This window comes from Poromitra crassiceps (assembly GCF_964638095.1).
Source record: "Poromitra crassiceps genome assembly, chromosome: 10".
Lineage (NCBI taxonomy): Eukaryota > Metazoa > Chordata > Actinopteri > Beryciformes > Melamphaidae > Poromitra > Poromitra crassiceps.
Genome location: NC_139631.1, coordinates 32,951,471 through 32,971,470, shown reverse-complemented (window position 1 = coordinate 32,971,470; position 20,000 = coordinate 32,951,471). Strand labels below are relative to the sequence as shown.

At 40.5% G+C, this 20,000-nt stretch overlaps 1 protein-coding gene and 1 pseudogene across 2 annotated transcripts in view; one reads left to right on the top strand and one right to left on the bottom strand.

Annotated features, from left to right (window-relative positions):
- LOC310784395 (C-X-C chemokine receptor type 4-like) overlaps window positions 1-7,618 on the top strand; it is a gene marked incomplete at both ends in the record, with an annotated part of 16,780 nt that extends 9,162 nt beyond the window's left edge. The window contains 2 exons of the mRNA XM_083645399.1: window positions 6,363-6,986; window positions 7,373-7,618. Of these exons, the coding sequence (XP_083501525.1) occupies window positions 6,363-6,986; window positions 7,373-7,618 (870 nt within the window). The remainder of the gene's footprint in view (window positions 1-6,362; window positions 6,987-7,372) is intronic.
- Window positions 7,619-7,941: 323 nt separating this feature from the next.
- The window catches only part of LOC310784393 (C-X-C chemokine receptor type 4 pseudogene), a 36,206-nt pseudogene continuing 24,147 nt past the window's right edge, over window positions 7,942-20,000 (bottom strand). Inside the window, exon 3 of the transcript in view lies at window positions 7,942-8,589. The product of the transcript in view is annotated as a C-X-C chemokine receptor type 4 pseudogene (transcript). The remainder of the gene's footprint in view (window positions 8,590-20,000) is intronic.

The window sequence follows — 20,000 nt, the reverse complement described above, 5'->3', positions numbered from 1 at the left end:
TTTGCGCAAAAAATGCTTTATGCCACTAACCCGCAAAAAGGGGTACTTCTGTTTTTAAATCACTTTTCTTTTGAAAAAGTGATTATTTCAAAAAAAAAAAAGCCCTCCAAAGGCTACTTTCCCCTTTTTCCCCCATACCACAGCTCACGACAAATACCACCGTTTTTTTTTTGATCTCGGGGGGGAAAATACATTTGAGCAATCATTATGCAAACCCAGCTGGATCATTTCCACTGTCTACAGTTTTTTTGGTCTCGGCCAAATACATTTGGCCCATTTTAGAGCTACTAAACTAGCCTACAGATTCCTCTATCTCAGGCCCCTCACCAAGACATATTCCTCTCCTCTTTTGCTCACTGGTGTTTCACAATCTCACACCACCACTAACGACAGACTCCTCTGCTTGTTGATGTTTTTCTCTGACTCACCCCCACCCCAGGTTCCCCTTTCCACCCCATCCCCCACATGACATTGTCTATTACCACGGCCGGTGTTCTGTCGATTTCGCAATCACTTCCGTTTTAAATAAACTTGTTTGTTTTTGACCGTCAGGTGGGCGTACCCGGCAACACGTAACACCCCTTGAAAGCTACGAATAGCGGCGAGATCAAGTGGGCGTTCCCAGCAACACGTAACGCCCCTTGAAAAGCTATGAATAGCTGCTTGCTCACGTATTTCTCTGACTCACCCATAGAGGCCCCACAGTTTTTTCCTCCCATGCCCCGCTTATATGTATGTACAATACAATGTACAATGTATCCACCATTCAAATATTCCATAATTGCATATTGTGCATGCAAATATTCCATAATTGCATGTTGAGCAGGCTATCTTAGCTAGTATAGCCTACTAATGTATAGCAAAGCATTCTGGGTATTCCCAAGGCTATTCTGTAGATTCCATCCGGGCAACACACACACACACACACACACACACACCCACCCACCCACCCACTCACAGACATATTCACAGCCAGCCACAAACATAGCGCACGTTAGATTGTGGGCAGGTTTTCTCATTGAAACATTCCAGATCACATCCCAGGTCACAGATTTTTCCCACTCCGGATCCAATTGTGACATCACCATGATGTTTTTTGATAGGCTATAAGCCTATTAAGCTTTGAATTAAATATGATCAATACAGATTGAGGTTTCAATTTCAGGTTTGAATTGAAAACGATTGAATACAGACTATGGTGTATGACTATGCCGGTTGCCCGTCTCTCAACGAGAGCAGAGTTACCCAGCATGCACTAGTGTGTTTCAACACTGTGTTTTTGGAGATTATATGTGCTACGCGATATTAGTTATCTGCAATGTTATGTGATGACTACTAGAGTTTGTACCCGTGTGAACTACATTGCTTTACGTTGTAAAATGTTATATGGCAGTAAAATGCCACTGAATGACCAAATTGATGCATTGATAAAAGTTAGTTTGTTGTTTATGCGTATGCAATAACGGATGCGTTATTATATTTACTGGAATACATACACACGCCAACCTATGTGTCCTATCAGAGTTTGTTACGGTATTGTACAGCATTTGGTTCAAACACAGCTGCATCACTATACGTGTGAGCGTAAGTATTAATGGTTTGCAACTTGTTTTGTGTTGTACAGCATTTGGTTCAAACATGGCGACATTGAATCAGTGTTAGCTTAGCGCTAGCTAGCTAGCATACACTACGATCTGTAGAATTGGCCTGGTTTTGGTCGATATGACCAAAAATTGATATAACGTTACAGTAGCATGGACCCCTCTCGTTTTTTATTACAGTTGAAGATTTCACAAATCTCAACCACTCTCAATCTTGGTACAACCCAGACCCCGGATATCCGTGACCTACGGGTATTATTTCAAAATATGGATTGAATATGAATCTTGGAACGTGAACAAACATCTTAGTTTTATGTATCTGTATTTTATATGATTATTTTAATAGTTACTAACTATATTATTATATAACTAACTAGTCCTCCTCACAGAATTGGTTAATTTACTGTGAGACTTTATGTTTTGTAGACAAGCACCAAGTATATATATATATATATATATAATAATAATAATAATAATGGTATATAATAATAATCTTTGTAATACAATTGTTATAAAATTAAAATGTATATCACACTTACAATATGTTTTGTTGTATGTATTACAACTTAATTCAACTTTGTCTCTCCCCACATCTCCTCTTCTCTCCTCTCCACACCTCACCCCCTCCTATCTCCTCTCCTTTTCTCTCCTCTCCTCTTCTCCTTTCCTCCCCTCTCCTCTCCTCTCCTCTCCTCACCTCACGTCTCCTCGCCTTCCCCCTCTTCCCTCTCTTCTCCTCTCCTTACAAGCCTATAGATGAGGGGTTTCAGACAATGTGCCCATTGTTACAATATTGTCAACAAAAATAGCACTAGTCTAAATAACATAACTTAATTCAACTTTTCTCACTACACTTTCCAAACATTAACACACATCAAACACAACAACTCTTTCTTACTACACTTTCCAAATGTTAACTGCATACATAATGTTATGTCTCGAAAGACAAGAGCTATGTAGCCTACTTTAAATCAGATCACTCCGGTGTACAAACATACATTGGTTGTCTAATAAAGTTTTACAAATCAATTAATTTGGTTGTCAACCATCGTTAAACGAAACTTAGTAGTTGTAAACTAAGTAGTTGTATCGATAAAGACTCTAATCGTTAAGCAGTCTCGAAAGTGGGGTCAATATCAATCTACAATCTAGATTGATTTGATTCACTAATTTGGCGTTCTCTCATGCAAAATATCCAACATCCAATATCCAGAAGTAGTGATTACTACACAGAAGTAACTTTAGTTCCACCATTTGCTATTTGCTTCAAACATAATTTGGATCAGTTGTAACTTTGGCCATTTCTAACAATTTCTAGACAGTGAATTTACACAAGCACTTGAGTGAAATTCATAGTACCTATAGGGACTGTGATTGAATGAACGCAGATTGTCAGATTTGTTTACCAAACCCTTATCCTGGTGCCTGCAAGGGTCGGCTGTACCACTAATGTCAGCCACTATGTGTAAATGTGTTACAATATTGGGCTGGTTTCATAGACCTGGCCCAAAAGTACATACATCACATATATGTGTGTTGCACATATCCATATATGCCTCTACCGTATGGGTTAGTCATAATAGTCAAACATGGTTTTTCATGTTCTGACTTGGTGAAATGTGTGTTGCATATATACATGTTAGTTTACACATAATAGCCAAACATGGTTTTTCATGTTCTGATGTGCTGAAATGTTTTACACGTCACGTAAAACAGTTTTTAAAACAGTTAATTAGCCTACACAATGTGTTATTTCAGGTTATTGTAAGTTATTGCATAGTTGCAATCTTTCATACTTACATACTTACAAGTGGGTTGTTTTTTAATGGCATGTGATTTGCGGTACTAATTAACCAATGTGTAAGGTGATTGTCAATTGTCAATTGTAAATTGTCAATTGTGTAAGGTGATTGTGATGTCAGGTGATTGTAAGTGTGTCATACATACCTACAAGCCTTCATATCAGTTGGTTGTGTCAATGATTTTCTGTATCTCTTGATGCGTCAGCATTGTCTTTGTCAGGCTTAGAAGCAATGTCTAAACAGTAAACAGTTTATGACAAGTGGTGGCAGCATGCTATGCTACTACACAAGACGTGTTATGGTACATAAATAATATGTAGCGTGTAATAATCTGAAGAACTCTGTCAGAATTCTACTCTGTCATTATTTTTACATTTGACTTTGAGAACTATAATGAACTGTTAGTCTCTGTACTGATGTACAAAAGTAACAAGATTGAGGTTGTGAAATCTTCAACCGGAATAAAAAAACTGGATATAATATAACTGAATCAGTTAGGCCAAACTATTATCAGTCAGGTCGGTAATGACCGGGGGGAAATTATATGATTATTGTCCATTGTGTGTATGATACAACTTTGTTTATCATTCTGCCCCTCACACTATACAGTCTGTATTTAACTCAACACACTGTACCTGCCCCTTGACCTCGGAGGGGCTCTTCTGTCAACGGGCCTGAGGCAAGGTGTGATGATCACAAGCATTGTCCTAAATATTGTGACAATGAAATTGGTAAATTGGTTAAGCAAAGCAAGTAATGCTTATGTAATGTAGTTTGTAAGATGTATTTTACAAGATATTTTCTGAGATTTGGTTATATTAACTTTATTATTTATATTATTATTCTATTATTATTATTCTAATTATTATCTACTATTATTCTAATTATTATATTATTATATTATTATTATTATTAGGGGTTATTATGTATATTAACTATACATATTAAAGTATAGATGATTGTTTTGCCCACCTTATCAAAACAAATGTACCGCATGTTAAAGTATGGATGATTGTTTTGCCCACCTTATCAAAACAAATGTATAGCATGTTAAAGTTTTAAATAAAGTCAAGTCAAGTCAAATCCAACAGGTCTTAATGTCAATTAATTTAGCTTTAACGTGTTTTGTGAAACACACACACACACACACCCACACATTGACCCCTCTCATATATACGTAACTGCCTATAACTGTACATATATTCCTTTCACACACACTTTTCAAAATAGACACTCTTTCATATTGTGATTCATAGTGATTCTTGTTTGTTTTATGTGATCCCGGTTTTTAAGCAAACCGGATCCAGTTTCCTTGTATGTGTACATCCTGTACAAGGTACATCCTGTACAAGGTACATACTACATTGGACTCAATGATCCACAGATGTATCAAACAAATGTATGTTTTACTGATACAAATGACCAAATTACCACAAATTCAACATGTAATGCCATTTTCTCAATAATTTTGGTCAAAACATTTGGTGTGACCCAGATCAGTCCTTGTAACGAGGACCTTCACTGGTGTATAGCCAGACTTGGCACATTTGGTGTGACCCAGATCAGACATTGTAATGAGGACCTTGTTATCACTGGTGTATACCCAGACTTGGCACATTGGATGTGGCCCAAGATCAGTCCTTGTAATGACTTGATCAAAAATATTACAGACAATATATATATATATATATATATATATATATATATATATATATATATATATAGTAAATATAATTGTATAATATATTCAAAGTATTGTTAATTGTTAATTATTATTATTCAAAAACCTGAAAATACTGTAAATAGCCTACTGTAAATAAACTAAAACTAAAACTTGGAACTTGTACTGTGTGTTAATTTAATTTGTGTTTTTGAAACACACAACCACATATAAAATCTCAAGTGAGATTTTTGAGAAAGAAAAAAGAAAGCTGCGCCCCTTTCTACCGGAAGCCCTGCCCCTAGGGACGGGACCCCGTAACTCTGGGGTGTAACAAGATTGAGAGTGGTTGAGATTGTGAAATCTTCAACTGGAATAAAAAAAAAAGTCAATGCATGGTTGCTTTTTGTTTGAAGAAGCATCGCCCCGGAACACCATAGTTAGATCACTGCTCTAAAGACACATCTCTCGCTCACACACATAGGAGCCTGTCTAAAAAGAACGTTATCAACGCAGGGTTAACATGACATCATTCTATGAGGTGAGTGCTCTTTCTGTTTTGGTTTCTTTTATTATGACCTTAGCCGCAGGTTTATATTTTTACCCGTTTTTTTAAAATCTCTCTCCTCAGAATCGGCCGTCTACGTTAGTTTGCCTATCCTACTTTCTTGTTTTATGTAGGCTGTATTTAGGCATGCAGAAAGTCTATCCAACTACGTTCTTGCAAAGAAATACGCGCAAGGGTCCAATTTAGCTAGCCTACTTTAAAAAAGCATGAATTATCCGGCAAGCAATAGGGAGGGATATAGGCTGTGGTGTGTAGTAGCCTACGCCTAGGGTCTGCCTGCCTCGGCTATATATGTTTTAAGTCTCCGGTAATATATGGGTTTGTCTTGCCACTGAATATTGAGTTTACTATCGTGAGTAACCTATCAGCTTGATTGTGTGCGTGTGTGTGCGTGCGATATATATGCTCCCATAATGTACTTTTCCAAACTTTCCAATGGGCATAGTTTTCCTGTCATATTTGCATGTCAGCCATTTATAAAAATGTTAATTGAGAGGACTTGTAGTAGGCCTGCTTTGCTGGTAGTTCCTTTCATCAAATCTGTATTAATTAATTAAATTAATTAAATTATTAATTAAAGTTATGGTTCAGCCTTCATTCAAACTTTGAGAGACAACTCAGACTGACCAGGCCAAACAGTAACAGTCTCATAACAGACACACGTGGCCTATGTTCTGTGAGGCAGATCTCCATTTTTTACCCTAACCTTTTCCACCCCTTCTTATTCCCAGGTCTTCAACATTTCCGAGAACGACTCGGATGGGTCCGGGGGGGACTATGACTATGACAATATCGACTTTGGCGAGGAGCCGTGCGGCCGAGCGCTCAGCGAAGAATTCTACCGGATCTTCTTACCGATGGTGTACGGAATAATCTTCCTTCTGGGGATTGTGGGCAATGGATTAGTCATCTGTGTCATGGGCTACCAGAAGAAGGTCAGAACCATGACAGACAAATACCGGCTGCACCTGTCAGTGGCCGACCTGCTGTTCGTGCTCTCGCTGCCCTTCTGGGCGGTGGATGCGGCCAGCGGCTGGTACTTCGGTAGTTTCATGTGCGTGGCCGTGCACATGATCTACACCGTCAACCTCTACAGCAGCGTCCTGATCCTGGCCTTCATCAGCCTGGACAGATACTTGGCTGTGGTGCGGGCCACCAACAGCCAGGCAACCAGGAAGCTGTTGGCAGACAAGGTGATCTACCTGGGCGTGTGGCTGCCCGCTGCGCTGCTCACTGTGTCCGACCTGGTGTTCGCCAAGGCACAGGACATGGTGACACCCTCAGACCAGCTCTTCGGCGCGGACATCGTGGAGACGTCGGGCCCCCCGGTCATCTGCGAGCGCATCTACCCACAGGTAGGGTTAGGGGTGATATTCTAGAGCGATATATCGATAGATATTGTATTGTATCACTATTGTATCATTGCAATTTGCAAAGGGGAAATATTGATATCGTCATCTTTAAGGTACGTGTTGTAAATCCAAGGCGATGAAGCATAGATGTGCATGGTTTATGACCATAAGTGAAAGGTCAAGGACAAAAAAAAAAAAAAAAAAAAAAAAAAAAAAAAAGGGGGGGAAAAACAGCACTCACAGATCAACTTATCTTGTTTAATGGGAATAATTTGAATTGAAATTGTATCGTGTCAAGACACTTTGTAAAATCACCAAATATCGTATCATCGTCCAAATAATTTATATAGTATCATCTCGTGACTATCCTTGTGATTCCCATCCCGCAGGACTCCAGCAAAGTGTGGATGGCGGCGTTCCGCTTCCAGCACATCCTGGTGGGCTTCGTGCTGCCCGGGCTGGTCATCCTCACCTGCTACTGCATCATCATCGCCAAGCTGTCGCAGGACGCCAAGGGCCAGACGGTGAAGAGGAAGGCGCTGAAGACCACCAGGATGTGCTGGAAGCGGAACGCCGCCATCCACACTTTGCTGGAGTCCTGCGGGATGGGAATCACAAGGATAGTCACGAGATGATACTATATAAATTATTTGGACGATGATACGATATTTGGTGATTTTACAAAGTGTCTTGACACGATACAATTTCAATTCAAATTATTCCCATTAAACAAGATAAGTTGATCTGTGAGTGCTGTTTTTCCCCCCCCTTTTTTTTTTTTTTTTTTTTTTTTTTTTTTGTCCTTGACCTTTCACTTATGGTCATAAACCATGCACATCTATGCTTCATCGCCTTGGATTTACAACACATACCTTAAAGATGACGATATCAATATTTCCCCTTTGCAAATTGCAATGATACAATAGTGATACAATACAATATCTATCGATATATCGCTCTAGAATATCACCCCTAACCCTACCTGTGGGTAGATGCGCTCGCAGATGACCGGGGGGCCCGACGTCTCCACGATGTCCGCGCCGAAGAGCTGGTCTGAGGGTGTCACCATGTCCTGTGCCTTGGCGAACACCAGGTCGGACACAGTGAGCAGCGCAGCGGGCAGCCACACGCCCAGGTAGATCACCTTGTCTGCCAACAGCTTCCTGGTTGCCTGGCTGTTGGTGGCCCGCACCACAGCCAAGTATCTGTCCAGGCTGATGAAGGCCAGGATCAGGACGCTGCTGTAGAGGTTGACGGTGTAGATCATGTGCACGGCCACGCACATGAAACTACCGAAGTACCAGCCGCTGGCCGCATCCACCGCCCAGAAGGGCAGCGAGAGCACGAACAGCAGGTCGGCCACTGACAGGTGCAGCCGGTATTTGTCTGTCATGGTTCTGACCTTCTTCTGGTAGCCCATGACACAGATGACTAATCCATTGCCCACAATCCCCAGAAGGAAGATTATTCCGTACACCATCGGTAAGAAGATCCGGTAGAATTCTTTGCTGAGCGCTCGGCCGCACGGCTCCTCGCCAAAGTCGATATTGTCATAGTCATAGTCCCCCCCGGACCCATCCGAGTCGTTCTCGGAAATGTTGAAGACCTGGGAATAAGAAGGGGTGGAAAAGGTTAGGGTAAAAAATGGAGATCTGCCTCACAGAACATAGGCCACGTGTGTCTGTTATGAGACTGTTACTGTTTGGCCTGGTCAGTCTGAGTTGTCTCTCAAAGTTTGAATGAAGGCTGAACCATAACTTTAATTAATAATTTAATTAATTTAATTAATTAATACAGATTTGATGAAAGGAACTACCAGCAAAGCAGGCCTACTACAAGTCCTCTCAATTAACATTTTTATAAATGGCTGACATGCAAATATGACAGGAAAACTATGCCCATTGGAAAGTTTGGAAAAGTACATTATGGGAGCATATATATCGCACGCACACACACGCACACAATCAAGCTGATAGGTTACTCACGATAGTAAACTCAATATTCAGTGGCAAGACAAACCCATATATTACCGGAGACTTAAAACATATATAGCCGAGGCAGGCAGACCCTAGGCGTAGGCTACTACACACCACAGCCTATATCCCTCCCTATTGCTTGCCGGATAATTCATGCTTTTTTAAAGTAGGCTAGCTAAATTGGACCCTTGCGCGTATTTCTTTGCAAGAACGTAGTTGGATAGACTTTCTGCATGCCTAAATACAGCCTACATAAAACAAGAAAGTAGGATAGGCAAACTAACGTAGATGGCCGATTCTGAGGAGAGAGATTTAAAAAAAACGGGTAAAAATATAAACCTGCGGCTAAGGTCATAATAAAAGAAACCAAAACAGAAAGAGCACTCACCTCATAGAATGATGTCATGTTAACCCTGCGTTGATAACGTTCTTTTTAGACAGGCTCCTATGTGTGTGAGCGAGAGATGTGTCTTTAGAGCAGTGATCTAACTATGGTGTTCCGGGGCGATGCTTCTTCAAACAAAAAGCAACCATGCATTGACTTTTTTTTTTATTCCAGTTGAAGATTTCACAATCTCAACCACTCTCAATCTTGTTACACCCCAGAGTTACGGGGTCCCGTCCCTAGGGGCAGGGCTTCCGGTAGAAAGGGGCGCAGCTTTCTTTTTTCTTTCTCAAAAATCTCACTTGAGATTTTATATGTGGTTGTGTGTTTCAAAAACACAAATTAAATTAACACACAGTACAAGTTCCAAGTTTTAGTTTTAGTTTATTTACAGTAGGCTATTTACAGTATTTTCAGGTTTTTGAATAATAATAATTAACAATTAACAATACTTTGAATATATTATACAATTATATTTACTATATATATATATATATATATATATATATATATATATATATTGTCTGTAATATTTTTGATCAAGTCATTACAAGGACTGATCTTGGGCCACATCCAATGTGCCAAGTCTGGGTATACACCAGTGATAACAAGGTCCTCATTACAATGTCTGATCTGGGTCACACCAAATGTGCCAAGTCTGGCTATACACCAGTGAAGGTCCTCGTTACAAGGACTGATCTGGGTCACATCAAATGTTTTGACCAAAATTATTGAGAAAATGGCATTACATGTTGAATTTGTGGTAATTTGGTCATTTGTATCAGTAAAACATACATTTGTTTGATACATCTGTGGATCATTGAGTCCAATGTAGTATGTACCTTGTACAGGATGTACCTTGTACAGGATGTACACATACAAGGAAACTGGATCCGGTTTGCTTAAAAACCGGGATCACATAAAACAAACAAGAATCACTATGAATCACAATATGAAAGAGTGTCTATTTTGAAAAGTGTGTGTGAAAGGAATATATGTACAGTTATAGGCAGTTACGTATATATGAGAGGGGTCAATGTGTGGGTGTGTGTGTGTGTGTGTTTCACAAAACACGTTAAAGCTAAATTAATTGACATTAAGACCTGTTGGATTTGACTTGACTTGACTTTATTTAAAACTTTAACATGCTATACATTTGTTTTGATAAGGTGGGCAAAACAATCATCCATACTTTAACATGCGGTACATTTGTTTTGATAAGGTGGGCAAAACAATCATCTATACTTTAATATGTATAGTTAATATACATAATAACCCCTAATAATAATAATAATATAATAATATAATAATTAGAATAATAGTAGATAATAATTAGAATAATAATAATAGAATAATAATATAAATAATAAGTTAATATAACCAAATCTCAGAAAATATCTTGTAAAATACATCTTACAAACTACATTACATAAGCATTACTTGCTTTGCTTAACCAATTTACCAATTTCATTGTCACAATATTTAGGACAATGCTTGTGATCATCACACCTTGCCTCAGGCCCGTTGACAGAAGAGCCCCTCCGAGGTCAAGGGGCAGGTACAGTGTGTTGAGTTAAATACAGACTGTATAGTGTGAGGGGCAGAATGATAAACAAAGTTGTATCATACACACAATGGACAATAATCATATAATTTCCCCCCGGTCATTACCGACCTGACTGATAATAGTTTGGCCTAACTGATTCAGTTATATTATATCCAGTTTTTTTATTCCGGTTGAAGATTTCACAACCTCAATCTTGTTACTTTTGTACATCAGTACAGAGACTAACAGTTCATTATAGTTCTCAAAGTCAAATGTAAAAATAATGACAGAGTAGAATTCTGACAGAGTTCTTCAGATTATTACACGCTACATATTATTTATGTACCATAACACGTCTTGTGTAGTAGCATAGCATGCTGCCACCACTTGTCATAAACTGTTTACTGTTTAGACATTGCTTCTAAGCCTGACAAAGACAATGCTGACGCATCAAGAGATACAGAAAATCATTGACACAACCAACTGATATGAAGGCTTGTAGGTATGTATGACACACTTACAATCACCTGACATCACAATCACCTTACACAATTGACAATTTACAATTGACAATTGACAATCACCTTACACATTGGTTAATTAGTACCGCAAATCACATGCCATTAAAAAACAACCCACTTGTAAGTATGTAAGTATGAAAGATTGCAACTATGCAATAACTTACAATAACCTGAAATAACACATTGTGTAGGCTAATTAACTGTTTTAAAAACTGTTTTACGTGACGTGTAAAACATTTCAGCACATCAGAACATGAAAAACCATGTTTGGCTATTATGTGTAAACTAACATGTATATATGCAACACACATTTCACCAAGTCAGAACATGAAAAACCATGTTTGACTATTATGACTAACCCATACGGTAGAGGCATATATGGATATGTGCAACACACATATATGTGATGTATGTACTTTTGGGCCAGGTCTATGAAACCAGCCCAATATTGTAACACATTTACACATAGTGGCTGACATTAGTGGTACAGCCGACCCTTGCAGGCACCAGGATAAGGGTTTGGTAAACAAATCTGACAATCTGCGTTCATTCAATCACAGTCCCTATAGGTACTATGAATTTCACTCAAGTGCTTGTGTAAATTCACTGTCTAGAAATTGTTAGAAATGGCCAAAGTTACAACTGATCCAAATTATGTTTGAAGCAAATAGCAAATGGTGGAACTAAAGTTACTTCTGTGTAGTAATCACTACTTCTGGATATTGGATGTTGGATATTTTGCATGAGAGAACGCCAAATTAGTGAATCAAATCAATCTAGATTGTAGATTGATATTGACCCCACTTTCGAGACTGCTTAACGATTAGAGTCTTTATCGATACAACTACTTAGTTTACAACTACTAAGTTTCGTTTAACGATGGTTGACAACCAAATTAATTGATTTGTAAAACTTTATTAGACAACCAATGTATGTTTGTACACCGGAGTGATCTGATTTAAAGTAGGCTACATAGCTCTTGTCTTTCGAGACATAACATTATGTATGCAGTTAACATTTGGAAAGTGTAGTAAGAAAGAGTTGTTGTGTTTGATGTGTGTTAATGTTTGGAAAGTGTAGTGAGAAAAGTTGAATTAAGTTATGTTATTTAGACTAGTGCTATTTTTGTTGACAATATTGTAACAATGGGCACATTGTCTGAAACCCCTCATCTATAGGCTTGTAAGGAGAGGAGAAGAGAGGGAAGAGGGGGGAGGCGAGGAGACGTGAGGTGAGGAGAGGAGAGGAGAGGAGAGGGGAGGAAAGGAGAAGAGGAGAGGAGAGAAAAGGAGAGGAGATAGGAGGGGGTGAGGTGTGGAGAGGAGAGAAGAGGAGATGTGGGGAGAGACAAAGTTGAATTAAGTTGTAATACATACAACAAAACATATTGTAAGTGTGATATACATTTTAATTTTATAACAATTGTATTACAAAGATTATTATTATATACCATTATTATTATTATTATTATATATATATATATATATATATATACTTGGTGCTTGTCTACAAAACATAAAGTCTCACAGTAAATTAACCAATTCTGTGAGGAGGACTAGTTAGTTATATAATAATATAGTTAGTAACTATTAAAATAATCATATAAAATACAGATACATAAAACTAAGATGTTTGTTCACGTTCCAAGATTCATATTCAATCCATATTTTGAAATAATACCCGTAGGTCACGGATATCCGGGGTCTGGGTTGTACCAAGATTGAGAGTGGTTGAGATTTGTGAAATCTTCAACTGTAATAAAAAACGAGAGGGGTCCATGCTACTGTAACGTTATATCAATTTTTGGTCATATCGACCAAAACCAGGCCAATTCTACAGATCGTAGTGTATGCTAGCTAGCTAGCGCTAAGCTAACACTGATTCAATGTCGCCATATGTTTGAACCAAATGCTGTACAACACAAAACAAGTTGCAAACCATTAATACTTACGCTCACACGTATAGTGATGCAGCTGTGTTTGAACCAAATGCTGTACAATACCGTAACAAACTCTGATAGGACACATAGGTTGGCGTGTGTATGTATTCCAGTAAATATAATAACGCATCCGTTATTGCATACGCATAAACAACAAACTAACTTTTATCAATGCATCAATTTGGTCATTCAGTGGCATTTTACTGCCATATAACATTTTACAACGTAAAGCAATGTAGTTCACACGGGTACAAACTCTAGTAGTCATCACATAACATTGCAGATAACTAATATCGCGTAGCACATATAATCTCCAAAAACACAGTGTTGAAACACACTAGTGCATGCTGGGTAACTCTGCTCTCGTTGAGAGACGGGCAACCGGCATAGTCATACACCATAGTCTGTATTCAATCGTTTTCAATTCAAACCTGAAATTGAAACCTCAATCTGTATTGATCATATTTAATTCAAAGCTTAATAGGCTTATAGCCTATCAAAAAACATCATGGTGATGTCACAATTGGATCCGGAGTGGGAAAAATCTGTGACCTGGGATGTGATCTGGAATGTTTCAATGAGAAAACCTGCCCACAATCTAACGTGCGCTATGTTTGTGGCTGGCTGTGAATATGTCTGTGAGTGGGTGGGTGGGTGGGTGTGTGTGTGTGTGTGTGTGTGTGTGTTGCCCGGATGGAATCTACAGAATAGCCTTGGGAATACCCAGAATGCTTTGCTATACATTAGTAGGCTATACTAGCTAAGATAGCCTGCTCAACATGCAATTATGGAATATTTGCATGCACAATATGCAATTATGGAATATTTGAATGGTGGATACATTGTACATTGTATTGTACATACATATAAGCGGGGCATGGGAGGAAAAAACTGTGGGGCCTCTATGGGTGAGTCAGAGAAATACGTGAGCAAGCAGCTATTCATAGCTTTTCAAGGGGCGTTACGTGTTGCTGGGAACGCCCACTTGATCTCGCCGCTATTCGTAGCTTTCAAGGGGTGTTACGTGTTGCCGGGTACGCCCACCTGACGGTCAAAAACAAACAAGTTTATTTAAAACGGAAGTGATTGCGAAATCGACAGAACACCGGCCGTGGTAATAGACAATGTCATGTGGGGGATGGGGTGGAAAGGGGAACCTGGGGTGGGGGTGAGTCAGAGAAAAACATCAACAAGCAGAGGAGTCTGTCGTTAGTGGTGGTGTGAGATTGTGAAACACCAGTGAGCAAAAGAGGAGAGGAATATGTCTTGGTGAGGGGCCTGAGATAGAGGAATCTGTAGGCTAGTTTAGTAGCTCTAAAATGGGCCAAATGTATTTGGCCGAGACCAAAAAAACTGTAGACAGTGGAAATGATCCAGCTGGGTTTGCATAATGATTGCTCAAATGTATTTTCCCCCCCGAGATCAAAAAAAAAACGGTGGTATTTGTCGTGAGCTGTGGTATGGGGGAAAAAGGGGAAAGTAGCCTTTGGAGGGCTTTTTTTTTTTTGAAATAATCACTTTTTCAAAAGAAAAGTGATTTAAAAACAGAAGTACCCCTTTTTGCGGGTTAGTGGCATAAAGCATTTTTTGCGCAAAATGGCTTTAAACACAAGACAAAAAAAATGGAGAAGTGCACTTTGCAGAAGTACTGAGAAATTGATTTTTACCCAAAAAGAAACCACTTCCCCTTTTTTCAAAAAAGGGAAGTGGCCCTTTTTGAGGAAGTTCTAAAAAATTGTTTTTTTTTTCTTTTTCTAGGGTGATAGCCCTACACTACTACTCACAATATCTCAAAAGAACTAATAGAATGTGTGCTTTCTCTGTCTAAAAGAGTTAGTTTGTAGAGTTAGTAGTTATGTAAGCATTAGCAGTTGAATACAGCATGGTTTCAGCGTCAGAAAAAATATTCTGAGATAAACGGCTTTTTGTGAAATTCGATAGAACAGTCACTTTAACCATTCATTTTTGGCATCAGTAAGACGTCAGACATCTAAACAATAGTTTTGAACAGTAATTTCCTCCATAACAGCAGGAAACCCCCCTCTGCTTCCAACTCCTCCCTCCGTGTGTGTCTTCTTGGCTGCAGCGGCCGTGTCACAAGCTCGTTGCTGCTGCTGTAACCTCGCGTCACCAGTCTCATTGCTTTGCTGCTGCTGTGCCTGTCTGCGCGGCCGCTCTTTGAGGAAGTCTGGATGGGCTCGCTCGCTTCGGTTGAGAGCTTTGATGAAGCTTTTGCGATTCTGGTCATATTTATGCTGCGTGTTTCAAAGTGTGTTCCACCCGTAATCTATTATGCAAATTTGCAATCCCGCACCGCCAGCAATCAGCGCGAAAACGAAAGCGTTTTCGCCATCCATTTTCATGAGAATGGCTTCCTGACACTGCTTTTTGCTTGCCTTCCTCTAGTCAGGAGAGCACTGTCGCCACTCAGTGGGTCGGTAAAATAGATTATACACATTCAATACCTCCAATTCTGGTATAGGAGACGTAAAAGGGTTAGATCAACGTCCCACCGTCAAAATCGATTTTTTGACGTATTAATACGTCATTGGCAGTGAACCTTTGGGTTTTTTTTTGACGGATTAATACGTCATTGGCAGTGAACGTGTTAAAAGAGGAGCACGTCTAGCGCGTCCTTACATAGAGAATGAATTGCAGAAAGACGCTGGCAGCTCCAAAAACGCTATTGGTCTGAATGGCCCCTATTAGAGAGCCGCAGGAACGAGTCCGGAAGTCATCGATGCTAACACTCCTGGTTCTTCACTGTTTTCGTCTATGGGATTTTTGAATGGGTTTTTGGCGCGATGCTTCTAATGAGGTCTCTGGGCAACGCAAGCTTAATCAAACGCGAACCAGTGTTTAGTAATATCATCTTCACACATGAGGACCACTTTTATGAGTTTTGAAGCTTTTACGTGCCGTTAAACGGGCGGCTAGCTAGCAAACGGCTAAATGAGACTACACTGTTGAGTCAACAGGGATATTATACGTCAATAACGTCATCACTTCAAAGGATGAACACGGAAATTCTCGGAAATTCTCTTTTCCTCACCTGGTTCAGCCCATTCAGCCCGGGGTAATCAGTGCACAGCAGCGCACACATCAACAACAGTCCAGGTCGAGTGCTGATGTGACGGGGAAGCCTATGCGACACTGTGTGTAGTTCTGGCTTAGCTTAGCACGAGCTTTTTACTTCTAGGGCTCGCATTTACGCTTCAAAACTCATGAAAGTGGTCCTCATGTGTGAAGATTATCCCGCTGAACACTGGTTCGCGTTTGATTAAGCTTGCGTTGCCCAGAGACCTTATTTGAAGCATCCCGGCAAAAACCCATTCAAAAATCCCATTGACAGAAAACAGTGAAGAACCAGGAAGTCTGGGATTTCCGCGTTCTGACTACAAAAATACGTCATCCCTGCGGCTCTCTATATGTGTGTTAGTTTAGAGGTCCTTGACGTGATCAAGTTTGAGAACCAAACTGGCTAAAGGACACTAACACTGGCTGGCTATTTAGTGTTATGCAATGTCTTTGCTAGTTAAAAGTCTTCTTCATCCACCTTGCTAGTCACTCCATGTTGTGTCTTGTCCTCTGGCTTGGGCTCGCGCCGTGGACTTCTACACGTAGCAGCGGCGTGTTGGAGGTCAGCCGGCCCTGCAGGCGGCACCGCAGGACACATTCACCTGACTGACTGATGAAGACCATCTGCCTTTCATGTAAAACATCAATCCGAGCGCGGTGAGATTAGAATTCTTCACAGTTCTCCTCGATTATTTAGTGGTACCTCAATATTATTGGCTGTGACAAAAGGACTGTTTTGAACGGTTCGCCCTATTCGTGACGCCTATACAGAAAACGCACAGAAATCACAACACCTCATCACAAAATAACTGCACATCACAGACTGATGATATAAAATACCCAAGGGTGGAATTTTTTATCATGCTTTTCTGCCAGACAGGAAGTGTGTGAGTATGAGTGCCAGAGTGGGCGCGTGTGTGTGTGTGTGTGTGTGTGTGTGTGTGTGTGTGTGTGTGTGTGTGTGTGTGTGTGCGTGTGCGTGTGTGTGTGATTCTGAAACATGTGGCTGCCAGAGTTTACATGCTCTGTGGCCCACGAGCGAGAGCGGGCTTGGTTTTACCTGGAATAACCCGGTGTCTGTCTGATACATGTGGGTCATCTGACTGACGGTTTAAGAGTCGCAGTAAACAGGATTGAGGGGAGCACAATAGCTACTCTGGCTGATCATATCAGTGAGCAGACTGATGCTGTTACGACTTTTACTTCCTGAGAGTCATGTTTGATCGTCTTCTCGACGCTCCGCAAGGGCCGAGACCGACCCGGCCGGGGTCGATCCGAGGACCTCACTAAACCGTCCAATCGGTAATAGCGATGGGCGGGGTGGATAATGGAACCTCACTAAACCGTCCAATCGGTAATAGCGATGGGCGGGGTGGATAATGGAACCTCACTAAACCGTCCAATCGGTAATAGCGATGGGCGGGGTGGATAATGGAACCTCACTAAACCGTCCAATCGGTAATAGCGATGGGCGGGGTGGATAACAGGACCTCACTAAACCATCCAATCGGGAATAGCAATGGGCGGGATGGATAAAGGACCTCAATAAACCATCCAATCGGTAATAGCGATGGGCGGGATGGATAAAGGACCTCAATAAACCATCCAATCGGTAATAGCGATGGGCGGGATCGATAAAGGACCTCACTAAACCATCCAATCGCTAATAGCGATGGGCGGGATGGATAAAGGACCTCAATAAACCATCCAATCGGGAATAGCGATGGGCGGGATGGATAAAGGACCTCAATAAACCATCCAATCGGTAATAGCGATGGGCGGGATCGATAAAGGACCTCACTAAACCATCCAATCGCTAATAGCGATGGGCGGGGTGGATAATGGAACCTCACTAAACCGTCCAATCGGTAATAGCGATGGGCGGGGTGGATAATGGAACCTCACTAAACCATCCAATCGGTAATAGCGATGGGCGGGGTGGATAATGGAACCTCACTAAACCATCCAATCGGTAATAGCGATGGGCGGGGTGGATAATGGAACCTCACTAAACCATCCAATCGGTAATAGCGATGGGCGGGGTGGATAATGGAACCTCACTAAACCATCCAATCGCTAATAGCGATGGGCGGGGTGGATAATGGAACCTCACTAAACCATCCAATCGGTAATAGCGATGGGCGGGGTGGATAATGGAACCTCACTAAACCATCCAATCGCTAATAGCGATGGGCGGGGTGGATAATGGAACCTCACTAAACCGTCCAATCGGTAATAGCGATGGGCGGGGTGGATAATGGAACCTCACTAAACCATCCAATCGGTAATAGCGATGGGCGGGATGGATAATGGAACCTCACTAAACCATCCAATCGGTAATAGCGATGGGCGGGGTGGATAATGGAACCTCACTAAACCATCCAATCGGTAATAGCGATGGGCGGGGTGGATAATGGAACCTCACTAAACCGGCCAATCGGTAATAGCGATGGGCGGGATGGATAAAGGACCTCAATAAACCATCCAATCGGTAATAGCGATGGGCGGGGTGGATAAAGAGCAGGGTATAAACTTATGGACCGTGGTTACTAGTGATCTCTTTTTAGAGATAATTTGGCTCAGCTCTGCTATAAGAGACGGCTCTTTCAACTCCCAAACGACTCTTCATTTATTAACACTTGTGGCTTTTTATAATTCAGACAAATTTAGCAATGTTTTGACCTATGATTGTTATTGATTGATTGATTGAAAAGTTTATTTCTATAGGGACAGATACATAAACATAGAGCATTCACAGGAAACAGTCTTTGTTATATATCCTGACATTTATAGCCTAAGCTAGTTTGCAATGTTTGTCCCTAGATGTTATAAGGCAAATATAAAAACAGAGTACAGAATACAGACTATAGAATACAGCTGTTAGGTTACACAAAATATAAAACATAAAACAAATATACATCTGTTATGTACAGTATACAAAATATGTAGTAAATATACATTAGTGTGTTAATGTAATACAGCAATGACATCAAGGATAACAACATAAGATTAGCAACTTAAAATGGGGAGTTTTATCCACACTCACACCCATCCACTCTCACAACAAGACACACGCGCACACACACACACACACACACACACACACACACACACACACACACACACACATACACACACACACACACACACACACACACACACACACACTCACATATACATTATGCAATGCAATTAGGCTATACTAAACCGTATAATTTCCAGAATATGATAATTTTACATTATGTTTGATATAAAAACCTTAAATAATGTAAAAACAGCAAACACTACAACTGCACTACAATTATTATGCATGTGAGGCTTGTGAAGGTTATTAGACCTGCTCAATATGTTATTTTTTACCTTACTCTACATTCTGCCTTTAGGGTGTCTATGTTATTGAAATGCATCCAAATATACTTGGTTTGAGACTATCCCTCATCTTGTTTTCTGCTGTTCTGTCTGTCATCACACCTGATTGGCCGCACGCACACGCACACACACACACACACACACACACACACACACACACACACACACACACACACACACACACACACACACACACACACACA